The sequence below is a fragment of the Canis lupus genome, chromosome 21 (assembly GCF_003254725.2).
Source record: "Canis lupus dingo isolate Sandy chromosome 21, ASM325472v2, whole genome shotgun sequence".
Lineage (NCBI taxonomy): Eukaryota > Metazoa > Chordata > Mammalia > Carnivora > Canidae > Canis > Canis lupus.
This window is the reverse complement of record NC_064263.1, coordinates 38,027,456-38,045,788: the sequence shown is the minus strand read 5'-3', so window position 1 is coordinate 38,045,788 and position 18,333 is coordinate 38,027,456. Positions and strand designations below refer to the sequence as shown.

General features: G+C 39.7%; 1 protein-coding gene across 1 annotated transcript in view; it reads right to left on the bottom strand.

The window, feature by feature from the left end:
- Window positions 1-220: 220 nt before the first annotated feature.
- PDE3B (phosphodiesterase 3B) overlaps window positions 221-18,333 on the bottom strand; it is a 167,512-nt gene continuing 149,399 nt past the window's right edge. Inside the window, exons 12-16 of the mRNA XM_025459572.2 lie at window positions 17,450-17,649; window positions 9,500-9,703; window positions 7,447-7,608; window positions 3,544-3,796; window positions 221-1,995 (exon numbers count right to left, since the gene is read on the bottom strand). Of these exons, the coding sequence (XP_025315357.2) occupies window positions 1,784-1,995; window positions 3,544-3,796; window positions 7,447-7,608; window positions 9,500-9,703; window positions 17,450-17,649 (1,031 nt within the window). The 3' untranslated portion in view covers window positions 221-1,783. The remainder of the gene's footprint in view (window positions 1,996-3,543; window positions 3,797-7,446; window positions 7,609-9,499; window positions 9,704-17,449; window positions 17,650-18,333) is intronic.

Genomic DNA, 18,333 nt, shown 5'->3' with positions numbered 1-18,333 from the left:
AAAATGAGTTCTCAGTAATAGTACTTTTAATAAAAACTTTCCTTTTGAGAAAATATATACATTAACCCCAATGCAAAATTTTAATAGAAAGGAAATCTGAGTCTCACTATGCATATGTGCACATGTGAATTTATACACGTGTACTTTGCAAGAGCAGAGATATACTTACGCAGGATGCAAAATGCGCACCAGGGAAATAAAAGCACAGGATATATACGTGTTAAGTGCAAACTCAATAAATTAGTTAAAATTTTATTACTTAGTAATGTGCGACCGGGTTACAAATTATCTGGCAGTGGTAGCAAAAGTGGCAGGAAGAAACTTAGCACTCAACATATCTAATAAATAAAGCTTGGTGATTCATTAAATATTATACAAGATCAAAACTTCCAACACTTGTATAGATCTTTAATATCTCTGAGATATGCCAAATATTCTAGGTAGGTAAGAAATTGCCTGAAATCATACTTAAAAGGAATCATCTTGGAAAATTACTGGTTTTACTGTCTACAAAAGCTATATAGATCCAAAATATGGTCTCCAAGGAAAAAAAACATGTCTACCATCCTGCTATATCATTTAGGCTCCTTTTTATATCTTCAAAACCTTTTCACAACTCAGGTACATATCTGTACCTTATGAGTTGACGAACATTGTAAGTATGGTCCATTTTCTTTGCAATTAAGTATTCCCACCATTTATATTTTAAGATTAGAGTCACAGTTGGGCTTTAGCAGTACTGAGTAGTCCTCCGTCACTTCTGACATGTAGTCTCCAGGCAGTAGGAAATTAACAAAGATTAACATCAGTCCTACTGTGACTAAATGTTAGGACGCCCAAGATACGGATCTGGAGATAAGCATGTATTCCAATTATTCACTGTGTCTTCTGGAACTCCTACTATTTCTTTTGATTAGACTCAAATATATCAAAGAAGAACGCTCCTCTCAGAAAAGGCTAACATCTTTAGGACAATTCGGCTTTCTTCTGACAAATCTGTTTATATTAACTAAATGTTTAAAAAATATGAATCCTGAGCAACAGTTATAAGAACAGTTTTGACTAAAGAAAATCCCTTCATTGTTAAAACCCGAACAGCTTTAAAAATTCAACCATGGACTGGAATTCAGACTTCTGATGTCCATGGCAAACCTGAATACTCTGAGGAGAAACACACACACATAGTAGGTAACACACAACAGTAAGAAGCATCAGAAATCGATGCACCTGGATTCTGTTATATTTGACAAAGGTCACTCAGTGTTTCATGTAGAAACCTAGCTGGGAGCTCAGCACTGAACAGTGCCTTGCCTTGAACAGACCCCCCCACTTGAAAGGCAACACTGGATTCCTTTTTAGATAGGCACAGACTCCCCCCGTCCCACCCCACCGCCAAACGTTCAAAGACATAAAAAGACACACATTTGGAAACACAAGATGAATCCTGCTTTCATGAAAAGCCAAAAGTTCTGGCCACTTTGGAAACTGAAGTCACTTGAATTTTTAGTTCTAGCTACTGCTCGTGGAAAATAAGAGCTTACTACCCAGCAAAGCGTTATTGGGACAAAGTACTCGGATACAGTGAAGGCTTCAAGGAAGCGCTCCGCGGTGTGAGTCCACGGGAGCTGCTCTCTAAGGCCACGGGACTCGGCCATCTGTGTGATGGGAAGTGCACAGGGCAGGAAGTGAGCCTGCCAGTGTCCATCTGTCCACGCAGGACCAGCAGGCAGGGACCCCTGGCCCCCGGCACAGCCCTCGGTGCGGTTTCCATCTACCTTTCCTTTTACTCAAACTGTCTCTCCTCCTCTTCATCTGCTTCTTCGATGACCTGGATGTCCTCTGCTGGAGGTAAGGAGTTTTCCACCTGCAGCTTATTCCCGTCGGCTTTACATTTCTCTTCTTCCTCTATGATTTCCTTCCAGATCTTGTGGTTTTCGCTGAGGTGGTGCATGAGCTGACAAAATATTCGCCGTCTCCTTTTCCTCCTCTGTGGTTCTGCAAAATTTGAAGCACACACACTGTAATCCTAGCGGTACACTTCAAGCATCCAGTCGCTAAGCAGCCGCGGCCTTGTTCTTTTCCAGGCACTTATCTAAGGCGCTGGGGTTGTCCTAACACACAGCGAGAGGGAAAGCGTCTCTGCGCTGTGGTGCCCCCCTTCTAGTGGGAAGACCTTGGGAGGCAAAGGCGGCAGTATGCCACCGCATGGTGTCATTAGTGGCGAAAATAAAGCTGAGAAGGGGAGCGGGGAAGGCCGGGTGGGGTGGGAGGGGCGGATGGTACTAAAATTTCAAATGATAAATAGCAATATGAGGCTAAGCAACCTTTTTAGGATTTAAGTATTGAATTAAACACAATGATCAAAGTTTCAGGGAATATAAATAATTCTTGGAAGCCAGCCAACTTGCCCAAGATGGTGTGCAGAGGGGAGCAGAAGAGACTCTTCTGTTAGCTAATCCTGAATACAGCTGGGTAGCTGGGGGTCCTTTGTAATTATGTCACCCGTCAGCATTCAAAGCATGCTTGGGATGCTAGATATTTGCTCTTTAAAGGGGAATTTAAATTAAAACTGATTTCGTTTACAGCTGCAAAGGTGACAAATATTTTTTCCCATTTATATTCACTGCTTTATATAGAAAACTACTTCCCTCCAGCCTGGCAATTCGCATCCATAATGACATAAAACTTGATTCTCCTCTTAGAGAAGATACATTTCATCTTCTCCCAACTATTGCAATCCATCTTCCAAGTGTTTGGGAAGGGCAGGTCAGTGGGTCCGGGAGCCCCGGCCACATGAAGCCCCTCACCTCTCAGTCAGACACGGGGCCAGCCCTCCGGTGCATGCAAAGGTAGAGGCTCCGGAAGTGGGCTGGCTGAAGGACAAGACCCGGAGAGGCACTACTGTAACCGAGGCCATGTGGGACCAGTTAGCAGTTCCCCAGCACACAGTTCCTCAGGAGGCTAATCAATCTGCACATTCTGATAGTAGTTACTCAAGATGTAACTACCATATCTTATAAAGATCTAGGGCACCTGGGTGGCTCAGTTGGCCTGACTCCTGATTTCCACTCTGGTCATGATCTCGGGGTTGTGAGATTGGGCACCATGGCTGGCTCGGCATTGGGCATGGAGGCTGCTTAAGAATCTCTCTCTTCCCCCCTCTTCCTCTGCCCCTCCCTCTATCTCCTTCTCACTCTCTCTCAAAAAAACAAAACAAAAACAAAAAAACAAAAAACAAAGCAAAAACCCCCCAAAAGATCCAAGTTCAATGTTACCAACTGCAAATATCCATTTAAGAAATGACAACATCGGGGATCCCTGGGTGGCGCAGCAGTTTGGCGCCTGCCTTTGGCCCAGGGCGCGATCCTGGAGACCCGGGATCGAATCCCACGTCGGGCTCCCGGTGCATGGAGCCTGCTTCTCCCTCTGCCTATGTCTTTGCCTCTCTCTCTCTCTCTCTCTCTCTGTGTGACTATCATAAATAATAAATAAAATTTAAAAAAAAAAAAAAAAAAAGAAATGACAACATCCCCATATTCTTACTAGGATTTAGATTGTCTTCTATTTCTTCATCATCACTATCTAATTCTTCACCATCTTCATCGTAACAACTCTCCGTGTCCTCGTCCTCCTCTGCCTCTATCCACTGACCCGGCAGCAAGCCAGCAGCGTCGTAGGAGTTACACAGAGGACCCACGATGTGGGTGATGAAAGATTCTTGGAGTTTTGCTAGTTGAGGCGAAGACCGATCCATGAAGGGACTGATGGGCAAACCCAGGTTTGCTTCTTCATCTCCCTGGATCATTTTAAGAAGAAAGGTACATTTTGAACTGTTAAAAGAATAACCACTGAGCTTTGCTGTTAAAATTATCTGGAGATTTTTAAATATTCATAGTCTACATCAAAACAGTTTTTACAGAGAAGTATCTAATTACTCTGTCATTTCAACTGTAAGAATTTCTCCAATATTTGAGAAATCCTAAACAAGACTTTGTTTTCACACTCTACCAGGCAACCGGTATGATTGATATTCAGTGAACAAGAAAAATATACATTAAGAGAAATAACAACAAATCTAACAACCTGCCAAATTTTATGTCTCTTTCTCCTGTGGGGGAGGAGGAGGAGAGTTGTACCTTAATTGCCCAGAGTTGAATTTTGCAAATACCTTTCAACACCCTGACCATTTCTAACAGCGGAAGTAGAGGTATGGTTGGCTGAGGTGAGGAGCCAGGTCCAGTGCTCCAACTGCCTGCCTCTGAAACCCCCCCACTCGTCTCCAGGGCTGCAGAGAGTGTATTTTGAGACCAGACACACGTGGTTTCAAACCCTGCTTTTGCCACCTACTACCTGTGTGGTGTTGAGCAAGCTCTATATCCATTTCATGTGTAAAATTTTAATAATCTACAAGGTTGCTATATGGATGAAAAGCAATGTTATACCAAGTATTTAGCACAGTTCCCCGAAGGATACTATTGATATTTTCGTTCCTAGTGTCTGAACTGGTGGGGAATGAAGAAACCCCAGAATGTACAGACTGTGTAGGCAAGCGGTGTCTACCTGTGATGAGGCAACGCTTTCCGGGGCAACAACCAGAAACTGTCCTAGTGACTGGCCCATGACTGAAAATCTATGATTTTTACCTTCTGTAAGGAAGAAAACCATTGTTGGCAAAAACAAAACCTGACTTGGATTTAGCCACAAGATTCTACAATTTTATAAGTTTGGCTTTTTTTTTTTTTAAGGAGTTTGGTTTTTCTAAGCCCATGGCACTTACACAGCTATAAGGGTTTATAAAGACAGGATGATTAGGCCAATAAAAAAATTAAAAGTTGGGCAAGGTTAGAATTTTGCATCCATATCCGAAGGATGTTTAACAATAGCATAACCAGATTGAGAAAGAAATTTGATAGTATTGATGAAGACTAAGCTTTTCATATAGATTAGTACCTTCAACCTTCATGACGACTCTGGCATAGGACATTTTTCTCCTTTAACATCTGAATAATGAAAGTTAGGTTAAGTAAAACTGTCCGAAATAATGTTTTTAGTGACAGATCTGGAATTATAATAGCTGACATTTATTGAGCATTTACATGTCAGGAACTGTTCTAAGAACTGTGTTAGTTCACCTAATTCTCACAGCAACCTTGTGAGGTAGATACCATCAAATATTCCTATTTTGTCAATGAAGAAACTGAGAGAGATTAAATAACTCACCCAAGGTCATGCTTCTGGTAATGAAGAGAACCCAGGATTCAACATCAACCATGGATTCCAACTTTTTAGTAAGAGTTTTATATACTTTAGGAATAATTATAAATTTGGTCTAAATGAGCTTTTCTAATGTTCTTTTTACTGAATTAGTGAGTGTTCTAAAATTGGCATATACTAATACCTTTTTCATTACCTTTATTTGCACAGATAATATAAAGATGGCCTTTTCCTTAGCATAAAATTCTTTTGTGAATAGGAACTGAAGCCTGAGGCCAGTTTCAATTATCTTTGAGAAGGAAGATGGTAATACACAAATACTATATTGCAATTGCAAGGTAAATATTTATAACCATTTAGATCTCAAAATTATATATAATTTAGTTCAAATGTATCAAAGTAGTAAAATATTAATAACCCTGGAGTACTTATGTATTCCTATGTTGTTGTTGTTTTTCCCCACAGTATAATATTTTGTAACTTGTAAATTGCAGAGTAAGTGTTGTCCTTGGATGTTCAGCTGAGGTGAGTGAGAGTCTGCACATTCACTATTCAGTTTGGGTGTAACACTGAATAGCAGATAAGTATGCATGGTTTATGGAGTCAAATTCATCACTCCTGCTGGAGTAGCAACTCGTGGTAGGCAAACTCTATCACAAAGGCCTCATTTGGTAGACCTCTTGATCTTGCCCAATTATTATGGCCAACAAGGACTCACAAGGAATGCGATTCTAAAGGTAAAAAGATCCAATCAGTATTTTGGAGATAATGAAATGTTGGCCTGTGGGGAAATCCATATACTTCTACATTGTAGGGTCTTCAGAATTGGATAAAAAAAAAAATGGTAAAGATTCTGCAAAGTGGTGGTGAAGCCAGAGACCTGAGGGTTAAGGGACTAAAGAATGCAACTGTAACTTTGTATCCAAGCCTGCCTGTCCTTGGAATGCAGCCTGCCATCACGCTTCTAAAGATGATGCTCTTGCCTGACATCATGATACCAAAATGTTGACTTAGGTGTTTGGCAGACTTGAGGCTTTACCAAGAAACCAGCCAGAACCGGTCAGGACCACCGACCTTCTCTGAGCACATACAGGTGTCCAATGGATAAACTTTTAATGTTGAAGCACCTAAGACCCCATCCTTCAATCATGCTAAGGATGCCATTTTCTGGTCATGGTCACAGGAAAAAATAAGCAGCAGATTCATGTAGGTGCGGACAACAAAATTATCTCAACTCTTCCCTACTTACTAACTTCCTTTATTTGATTTTGAAAGCCCACAGCTTCTCTCTCTTATACCCAGATGCTTTTCATTTGCCGTTAAATACTCCCAACTCTCCTACTTTGAGGAGGCAAATTTGAGGCCTGCCCTCCCATCTGCTAGTGTGGCTGCCTCTCAGACTCTTCCTTTGATGCACACTCAACATCTCAGCGGTCGGCTTTGCTCCACATTGGGCTTACAAACTTGAGTTTACTATATAAGATATAAGATCTTGTTTATATCTTTGATATAAGATATAAGATATAAGATATAAGATATAAGATCATGTTTATATCTTTGAATCCTTAAATACCATGAAATACCTACTCTATCCCCATTTCTAACCCTCCACCAGGACTTTTGCCCGGTTGATGTTTCTAAGGCAGTCTTTATACAACAGAGCTGAAAATAGGTTGATATTCTTTGAATACAATCTAAGTATACCCCGAATCAACTGAAAACAATTTCAACTCAAAATAATTATCCTCGGTCATAGGCGCTCAGGGTTTTATTTATTTATTTTTAAATTTTTATTTATTTATGATAGAGAGAAAGAGAGAGAGGCAGAGATACAGGCTCCATGCACCGGGAGCCCGACGTGGGATTCGATCCCGGGTCTCCAGGATCGCACCCTGGGCCAAAGGCAGGCGCCAAACCACTGCACCACCCAGGGATCCCACGCTCAGGGTTTTAAAAGAGACCTTGTAATCCTAATGTAGTCTATCCTTACCTCTATCTAGACTCAAGGGACATTTGGCCCATGTCAAATAAACAATAAGCTATTTTTAAAATCTTATTAGCAAAAGCGAACTGAGAAAATACCAAGACCAGAGCAAATTCAACAATTTTTAACCATTTTCTTGGTCCAAACAACCAGACTTCAAACATTTAATGGAGCTATCCAAATCCCAAAGACTAATGGTCTTCAGATGGCAGCTCTCAAAATCCCGCCAATCTCACACTTCAGCTTACCTGCTCATAAAATTCATTGACAATGCCTTCTGTCCATTTCAAATGCAAGTCCCGAACTTTTGCTGGGCCGTTTATATCTGCCAGTTTGATGCACACTTGGCATACTAAGAGGCGATCATTTTCATTACTCCATTCTATACCATTACTATTTACATCATTGGCCTGTTTTGGAAAAACAGTTATTTTAGGTTATGAGGGCACAGGAGTGTGTTTTTTTAAAAATCAAATTATCTAAAAACTGCTTCCTGTCTAAATCACAGGAAGGAATATGGGTTAAGTTTTCATTATAAATTTGTTTCACTGGAAGCAGAGCACCATAAAAACGTAACAAATCATTGGTTTCAATATTTGTGATTACCACAGAAAATTGTAACATGTATATATATATGTATATATAACATATTAATATATAATACACTATAATTATATGTATATGCAAAACATCAATAAATCATTTAAGAATTGTAACTAATTCTACTTCAAAAAAGAGCACTTAGGATCTATAGAGAAGTTGGCTTTAGTTGTGAAAGGAAAATATAGTTGAAAGAAAAGTCTTAAAAGCTGATCCCTATGGTTTCAAATCCTGACTCAATGATTTATTCATTATGTAATATTGAAAAAATTACTTAATCTCCTTGAATCTATCTTCATCTATAAAACAGGAAAAGTGGTACCAATCTCGCCATATTACCATGAGTATTAATAAATGAAAAATGCCTTGTTCATAGTAAATGCTAAATGCTACCACTGTTATTTAAATAAATGGTAATTATCATCACTAATTAAGCAAATTACTCTGCCTTTCAAAAAGCTCATTTTCTCTTGGAAAAAAATGAAGTAAATGGGCCAGATCAATGGCTTTTGAATTTTTTTATGAGGGTAGTTTTTGGAGCACCAAACCCTTTTGTCAAAGGAAAATTTATGTAGGCCACCACTATAGAAAACACTTAAAAGGAGAGCTTTTTTGATGGAAACCATATAGGAGATCTAGAACCCCACTCATATGGGATTCTCCTGAGAAACTTCAGAATAGAAACCTCCGAGGAACACAGATTCAAAAGTATTGGACTAGGTGATTTTTTATGTGTAAAAACTTCTGTTACTCTGACTTAAGCACTTAAGTGAATTTTTATTATTAAACAAAAGTTAGTAGAGCTACACAACTATAAAATAACTTTAAAGGCATATGGATTTCTCACTGATTTTTTAAGTATTTTATTAATATCATGACAGCCACATATCGGGTCTCCTCCCAGGGGGTGAAACCCAGCACTTCTTTGTTACCAGTTCCTTTACCCTGGAGGTACACCTTTCCTTTACATCACAAATGTCATCAAGGAAACAACAGCTTCCTGCTAGCCAAAGAGGGAGCAGCCTTCCCTTAGGTTTCTGTAGAGTAGCGGTTCTTAACATTTTTCCACCCCTAATGTCTGAGGGCTAGAACACATTCCAAGGAGTACCACTATCACATGAAGGCAGTGATTCTCCATTCCCTACTGAATGTGAATCTTTGGCGGCAGGGACTTGTACCTGTTCTTATTCTTTGCTGGCACGACTGCACAGAGTGGGCAATCCCAACAGTTGCTCAATGAGTACATTATCCTCAAGTGGAAGAGTAGAGAGTACTTCTCCCCCACACCAGCCAAACACTTATAAAAGAAGGGATTAACAGGTGCAGTGAGGTAAACATAACTGAGAAACACATCTTTAATTTCATAAAATACCTTGCTTGGCACTGTGCACAGCTTTCTCAGATCTGCCCCTAAAAGCTTTGACATCATTAATTGGCTTATCACCATGCAAAAGAAAGTTATAAGTCTGTGTATCAGTAAGGAAATGTAGCAAGTGATAGTATGTTTTGGACATGTTATGATAATGAGTTATTTTTTAAAATATTGACATAAAGACTGTCTCACATCAGATTGGATGACTTTTTGAGTAGTATTCTAATTTTACACTAAAAAAACACTTATCAAAAAAAAAAAACACTTATCAGTGATACTGACAATAATGATTCCCATCATTGAAACCAGACATTAATTGTATCACAAACCTTGGCATTGAACTCAGCAAGGAAATCAAAATGCTTTTTAAGATCTGTGGCAAGGATTGCTTCAATGACTAAAAAACGAAAGCGCTTGAATTCCACATGATCAAGATTAAGAAGGAAGTTGTATTCTGGGCGGGAAAGATACAAATTCCAAGCTGATGCAGCATGATGATTTTCTAAAACAGATCTGTCGTTGTACAAAACTGCCTGAAAAATAATAAAAGTGAGTCAGGCATCTCGGAGTTATTAATCTTTAATAATAAACAGAGTTAGGTCAAAAGAAGACAAACAATGAGTAACTACGATATGCCAAGCATTTTAATATCTCTGAAGAAGGGTTGTGATAATTTTCTAAATGAGTTTACTAAAGTACAAAAAGGTAAGGTACACTTTTCCAGCATACACATCCAGTGAGTGAAAGGGTCATTCGTCTCCAAAGCTCATCTTTGCAGACACCATGCTGCCCTCAAGAGCTATAAAGTTGATATCTGAGGTCTACTTCATTAAATCAGTAAACCTTCTTAGATAAAGCTTCCGTTAGTAAAATCATTAGAGAGAGAGGGCAGGTGGAGGGCTGCATTTCTCCTCTTCAGGGAGCATGGAATGAGTGGTGGTGACGACCAAAGAAAAGGAAGCAGGAGCCCTGCCCTGGGTGAAGCACAGACTAGAATGGTGGTTACCAGGGTGTGGGGAAATTGGGGAGATGCTGGTCAAAGGGTACAAACTTCTAGTTATAGGATGAATAAGTTCTGGGGATCTAATACCAGCATCGTGATTACAGATAATAGTACTATATTATATACTTGATAATTGCTAAGAGACTAGGTCTCAAATGTACTCACCATAAAAAAGATATATTACATGACATGATGGTAATATCACAATGATAATGTGTATCAAATATACTTTAAATTTAACACAATGTTACATATCAATTATATATCAATAATGTAACTTCTTAACATCATTAACACCAAAGAGAAAGAATAAGCTTCAAAGACCCTGAGGGGTCAATTTATATTTAATAGTGATTTCACTAATTCACATTCTAATCTGATGAAGACTGATATACTATTAGAACAGCTTTGTCTGTTCAGGAAGAAGTAATCCACCTTCCAGCTCAATAAAGCGCAGCATATAAGAAGTGCCCTGTAGAACTAGCTGACTTAATAAACTCTTGGCTAGCAGGATTGGTAAAAGAAATAAGTTCAGAATTTCTTCACTATTCTAACTGCCCTTTGAAATTACCAAGAAATATAAAGTGAGGGCAAAAAAAAATCTGAATCAATATTAAAATCTAAGGACACCTGGGTAGCTTAGCGATTGAGCATCTGCCTTTGGCTCAGGATGTGATCCCAGGATCCAGGATCAAGTCCCACATCGGACTCCCCGCAAAAAGCCTGCTTCTCCCTCTGCCTGTGTCTCTACCTGTCTCTCTGTGTGTCTCTCATGAATAAATAAATCTTTTTAAAGATTTTATTATTCATGAGAGACAGAGAGAGGGGGGCAGAGACACAGGCAGAGGGAGAAGCAGATTCCTCACAGGGAGGCTGATGTGGGACTTGATCACGTCCCAAGCCAGAGGCAAATGCTCAACCACTGAGCCACCCAGGTGTCCCTAAATAAATAAGTCTTTTAAAGAAATTAAAATTTAGATATTGGCACCATACTGAAAACTTCAAAGACATGGGGAAAGTGGTAATAGAAAGAGGAGAGGCCAACTGAGTTACTGCACAAAAAAGAAAAACCCATCTGGAGAATAAGTGGAAGGAGTCCCCTCCCTGATGGACCCCAATAAACCCTACCTATGGAAGAGTAGCGGCAAGAAACAATCATGGAGCAGTAAGTAGGAGGCAAACGTCAGTTCCACTATAGAAGGAATACTGGGTGAACCCACAGAACAAGAAGCCAAGCTTAAACTTAGAAAAACGATTCCAGGTAAAACAGTGACGCTTCAGCTGGCTTTTACCAAGGGCTCCGTGACAACCGGAGAAGGAAGACAACACCCCAGCTAATGTGGAGCTGAAATTACTAACATGCTTTGACTCTGTGCTAAAGCATCTCGACCCCTGCTTTTGCTAGCTATGGATCCCCTTCCTTCACTCCACAGGCAAATACAGCTCTATTTTGGAAAACAAAGTAATTGATCCAAACTTTGTTTGTTTGCTCTCTTTTTTGAGTTGGAAAGGTTTGAAACAGGGTTTAATACAAACTGACAGAATTAATCATAACAAATAATAAACATCGGGACGCCTGGGTGGCTCAGCGGTTGAGCATCTGCCTTTGGCTCAGGGTGTGATCCCAGAGTCCTGGGATCAAGTCCTGTATCGGGCTCCCTGTGAGGAGCCTGCTTCTCCCTCTGCCTGTGTCTCTGCCTCTCTCTGTCTTTCATGAATAAATCAATTTTTTAAAAAATCTTTAAAAAATATATACATAAAAAACAAATAAACATCTTTCAATAAATGAAAAGAAAAAACCCATCAGACATACCAAAGACTTTGATCAAACAAAGGAAGAGGCTGACATTCTGAACAAATGTGCCATTTTGAGACACAAGAAACAGGAGTAAACATTAAAATTTCCTTAGATCTTAGGGGCGTCTGGGTGGCTTAGTAGGTGAAGCATCTGCCTTTGCCTCAGGTCATGGTCCCAGGGTCTTGGGATCAAGACTTACATTGGGCTCCCTGTTCAACAGGGAGCATGCTCGCTCTCTCTCTCTTAAATAAATAAAATCTATTAAAAAAATCTTTAGGTCATAGGCATGAGATTAAATACTTCTGAAAACTGCAAAAATCTTGAATTAAGTGAAATTATTTTCTTTTCAAAAATTATTATTATTTTAAAGATTTTATTTATTTATTCATGAGAGACACAGAGAAAGAGAGAGGCAGAGACATAGGCAGAGGGAGAAGCAGGCTCCATGCAGGGACCCTGACGTGAAACTCGATCCCGGGTCTCCAGGATCACACCCTGGGCTGAAGGCGGCACTAAATCTCTGAGCCACCAGGGCTGCCACGAAATTGTTTTCATTTTAAAAAATGCTTAACAGAAAGAAAGAAAGAAAGAAAGAAAGAAAGAAAGAAAGAAAGAAAGAAAGAAAGAAAGAAAGAAAGAAAGAGTACTTCTTAAAGATATAGTCAAGATGAACATTTTGGGATCCTTTACCCTAAAGTTCTGGGTTTGTTCTAAAATTTCTGATAATCCTTTATCTTCTAAGACCCTCTGTTTTCCTTAGCACCCTTTTTGCTAAGATGTGTTTTTAGATAACTTTCTAAGGATGAATGGGTACATGATTTATTTCACCTCTATATATTTGGGATTCTCTTTATTTTTCTTTTAACACTCAGCTGTAGCTTAGCTGGATACAGAGATTTAACTTGAAAATAATATCTTACGCCAGCACTCCCCATCTCCTCCCCTGGGTTACTTCTTTCCTAGCACTTACATCATAATCATCTGTCTCTGACACACACTATTTATTCTTTTTCTTGCTTTACTAGCATGTAAGTTTTATTGGGGGGAGGGGCAGAATTTTTTTGGCCTGTTCTGTTCAATAATAATGCCTACAGGGCACCAGGGTGGCTCAGTGGTTGAGCGTCTGCCTTTGGCTCAGGGCGTGATCCTGGAGCCCCAGGATCGAGTCCCATATTGGGCTCCCAGCAGGGAGCCTACTTCGCCCTCTGCCTGTGTCCCTGCCTCTCTGTGTCTCATGAATAAATAAAATATTTTTTAAAATGTCTAGAATAGTGCCCCTCTCCTAGAAGGCACCCAATATTTGTTGTATAAATGAATGAATGTTGTATAAATGAATAAGTTCCTGATACTTTCCGTCTCCTTTTCTTTTTAGTCTAAATTTGGGGAGGGATAACCTGGTATTTAGTTCCAGTGCTTGTGTTGAATTTTTAAAATTTTTTGCAGTAATATTTTTAGTCCCTAAGAACTCTAATTTGTTCTCTGATGTTTCCTTTTTCATAGCTTCCTATTCTTAGGGATGCAGTGTTTCTCAAATTCTGAGATATCTTTTTAAAAAGCTGAAGGGCTTTCCTTAGGTCTTTTTCCCCTTGTAGTTGGTTATTCTGTCCATTTTATTTTTTTTTTATTTTTTTAAAGATTTTATTTATTTATTCATGATAGTCACACAGAGAGAGAGAGATAGATAGGCAGAGACACAGGCAGAGGGAGAAGCAGGCTCCATGCACCGGGAGCCCGACGTGGGATTCGATCCAGAGTCTCTAGGATCGCGCCCCGGGCCAAAGGCAGGCGCCCAACCGCTGCGCCACCCAGGGATCCCTGTCCATTTTAGCCTTTTCTTTCCAAGCTACTGTCTGGTGACCCTTGGTTATTCTGTTGATAGTATAAAAAAAATAATTCTAGATTCTCTTGTGTTTGTTTTATTGTCGAGTCTCTTCTTTAACTGGGAAGGATGAGTAGGAACTCTGTGAATGTGGATGGCGTTTGTTACTTACTTAGCAGGTTTTGCTTTAGTTATAAGACCAGGTGCCAGCTGTTAGGTTTCCAGAATGAGAAGGATTTACTCTGAAGTACTAATACTCACACTAGTGATTCTTATTCTCTTTTGGCCGTTTCCTTCAATATCTAAGAGATGAGTTTTCTGCCTGAGGTAAGTGCATGGTTGCAGTAGCTTTACTTAAAGATGTGTAGTGTACATGTATGGGGTGTGTGCGTGTGTGTGTGTGTGTGTGTGTGTGTGTAGCAAGCAGGGGCAAATGGTATCAGGAGTCTCCTGTAGCCCCCTCTACTATACTTTTACCTCTTAATCTGTTTTTCATTTTTCAGAAATAGAAATTTCTGGAAAACTCTAATCTTCTGATAATACCCTTCCCCACCTATTCTTCTCTGTTGTAATAAGGAGTCAAATGCATGTGTTTAGTCACCATCTTGATCCATATTTTGGGGGATGGAACATTTATGACGGTCTTCAATTCATAAATCTCAGCCTAAAATTTCATTTCCTTTTATCCCAAATATGAAGATATTCTCAAACTCTAATATCTCAGGCACTAATCGCCATCTTTCAGCCAGCTTTTTATTCAAAAAGAACTCAGAAATCTCTTAGAATTATAATATTGGCATTTCTTCGGGATAAACCTGACTAAATGTTTCACCTTCTTTCATAGCAAGAACTTAAAATAATCCTCCTGTACTGTCCCAGCATACCTTCCTTACCATGAGAATGAAGAACATTTGATCCAGTTGGTCATATTGTACGCTAGCACTGAAGCAGTAATATTTTTCACTAATTATGGCCTAATTAGACCCACTGAGCTTCCCAAGATGAGAGAACCTACTTTATTACCTAATAGACACGCCTCACGCTTTCACAGAAGGGTCCTTATCTCGCACGCGCTAGCTGAAGAAGGTCTTGTGAATTTCATTACTTTGGGAAGAACAGAGTCTATTTCAGACAAGCTAGCGGTCCTGCAGAGCAAAGAAATCAGGCATCCTTCAACATTCAACAAATATTTACTAAATGATTTTTATGAGTTAAGCCCGATTCTAGGTATTAGGGAATAAAAGGCAAAAAAAAAATCCCTGTTCTCAGGAAAATCTATTCCACTGAGGAGAGACCCATAGAAAACAAAATACATGGTATGCTGAATGATCATTGGTACGGGAAAAATAAAGCAGAGAAGGAACATAATGAGTGCCAGGAAGGAGCGTGTGGAATGTTACGAGGAAGAGGTGACAAAGTGAGACATGTTGACGCGGGGTGGGGATTGCACTTTGGGCAGGGAGCCCAGAGGCTCTCAGAAAGGGAGCGTGCCCGGGATACAAGCAGCACTAACAAGGAGGCCACTGAGACTGGACCTGGGTGAACAGAGCCGGAAGAATTAACAGGGGCTAAATCGTGTATGACCCTAGAGCCATGCCATGACTTCTACTAGGAGCGAGGTCAACGCCACTGGAGCATCTGGAACAGGAAGTGATGTGACTCACACTTACACAGGGGTTGCTCTGGCTGCGCTGAGCTGAGAACAGACCAAATGGGAGCAAGGAGACTGGGCAAAGGCTACACTTTTCAGCAACTGAACTCCCTGTCAATTTCCTTCCCATCCCGGCACTTCTCATGGCTTCATCTACTGGCAGTCCTTAACCGTGAGAAGTTAGAAATTACACGTGGTACTGATGTTATAGCCAGACTTCATTTTTTTTTACCTTGATTAGGACAACAGTTTCGAGCATATAGTCTGTAGGAACGATTTTCATGTATTTTCATTTTATCTGCAAGTGAGAGAAGTAATGCTGGAATTCACTCACTTGTCACATCTTTAGAGGAGAGGTAATAAACAAGTCCGACTCACTGATGCTGGAAGCTAATGAAAGACTTGAAGCAGGGAGTGAAGAAGAGTCAGTAATTTCTGTTTATATGACATCTGATTCAGGAGCCTCTCAAACACATGAAATAGGAAACTTTCCATATGGTGTCCCTTTACCCTTAATCATTTCAGCTATGTATTCTGAGGTTCAGAAAGACAAGGGTGACTTGCCTAAGGTCATACAGCTAACAACTGGGTAATCAGAAATCAAACTCGGGTCTCTTGGCCTCAAGACCAGTGCTTTTGGGCAGCCTTGGTGGCCCAGCGGTTTAGCGCCAACCTTCAGCCCGGGGCCTGATCCTGGAGACCTGGGATGGAGTCCCACATCGGGCTCCCTGCATAGAGCCTGCTTCTCCCTCTGCCTGTGTCTCTGCCTCTCTCTCTCTCTCTCTGCACCTCATGAATAAATAAAATAAAATCTTAAAAAAAAAAAAAAAAGACCAGTGCTTTTTGCATTGTGCTACTTCTGCCCAGCTCTATGACTCACCACAGGACCAGATTTTTAAAGATTATGAAGTGTGAAGCCAGAGAAAGAAAGCACCTCCAATTCTTGCAGAATGGCACTGTACATGAGGAGACACGCTCCTTGGTTTGTAATTTCTCCCAAAGCTATTCTTAGGAAGTGGACAAACATTAATATCTAGATTGAAATTCATTAAAAAGTTACCTGTGGAAATCATGAGCTATTAATAGATAAAGTCTCACTGGAGAAATGATCATGTAGCATTTTTAACCCTCTCTCCCCCTCTGTCTTGGAATCCTATTCTTGTTCTGGCTAGAGAATCTACCTTCCATATTTTAAATAGAGTGTGTGAAAGAGACGTGTGAAAAGTAACACAGAGGATGGCTACAGAAGATGAAAATCTCGGAAGTCAAGTTTATACACAGAGCGGTGAAGTAAAGTCATAAGATGAATTCAGCAAGCAGTCACTGATGACTTGTTCTATGTAAGGCACACAGAAACAAAGATGACATTTCAGGAATTGCCAGCCTAAACAAACACCCACGACCACTTAAAACCAAGGATTTAGTTCCAAGTCCTAATGTTTAAAGCTACTGCAATTACAATATCCATTTGTGGTAACTCCTACCTCTTATGCAAATTTTGATCATTAAGGAATCTTGCATCTTATCAGCTGTACTGGCTACAAAAATAATGTGGTACTAGAAGAAATGTTTACAGACACTAAAATATTCAGAGTTAAGAGATTTAGAGTCTGAGTCTTAAGGGGAAAAGAGGACAACAACAAAAACAGTACTTCTTCATCATTGCACTTCTAGCCATAAAAAGGGAAAAGGAAGAATAAGTCTTACAACTAGTCAGTTTTATCAATGTGATCACAGGCAAAAATATTGACAGCAAGGATTCCAGAATTTCCTAAAACAGTGAGTTACTCTTTCACGAACATTTTATTCATTTTCAAGTGGAAGAAGGTAATTTTTTCTTAATTCTTTTGCACATATCATGTCAGTGCCATGTGTTAAAATCCAATTAATTACAATGTAGATGGAATGGCTATCTGATTCAACTGAAGGATGCTTTAAAAAAGGATACACCACATGGTTGTAAAACCTCACAATCACTCTTTACACTTTCTGGAAAAGTATTTCCTACCTGAGGGGCATTTGTAGCCACTAGAAATGCATTTGTCCGCCCTGGGTGATCGTAATCATGCATGGCAGCTGCCACATAGAGAGCCATTAATTCCAGCGCAGGAATGTTTGAAGAAAGGCAACCATAGCTCTCATCTGGAATAGAGCAGCTCCTTGAAGAAATGTAAGCAGTTTGCCCATGGTTCACTCTACCATCAGAGTCTGAGGAACAAGCAAAATAAACCATCATTACACTTAACTTTGTCATAAAATGAGACTAAGAAGGGGATTCCCCATATGTAATATGATTATTTATCTTGTTGACTAAGCTAAGAAATAAACTCTATTTAGAAAAAAGGATTTAAAACAGTCTATTATTTCCAAAATGCATGCTACTAGAGAGGAATAATGTTAAACATGATGCTGAAGTCACTTACTTTATAAGACATTATGAGATTTTTATGATGCTCTCTTAGGCTAGTAATAATTTTTAAAAGATTTTATTTAATTTTTTTTGAGAGAGAGAGAGAGCACATGTGCAGGGGAAGGGACAGAGGGAGAGATTCTCAGACTCTATGCTGAGGATAGAGGCCCATCCAGGGCTCAATCCCACAACCTGAGGTCTTGACCCGAGCTAAAACCAAGAGTTGGACACTTAACTGTGCCACCCAGGCACCTCCAGACTAATAACAATTTTTAAAAACCTCTGGGTTTCTTAACATCTATTATTTAAGGGCTAGAGACAATGGCCAAGAAGTAACAGGAAAAGCAATCTAGAGAATAAAATTTCATGAAAACAGTACGGAGATTTAGGAATTTAATATATTAACAAACTAAGCTTCTCAACATAATTTTCAAATTTTACCAGAAAGCTTTTATTTCATTTGTAGCCCTGACTACAACTTC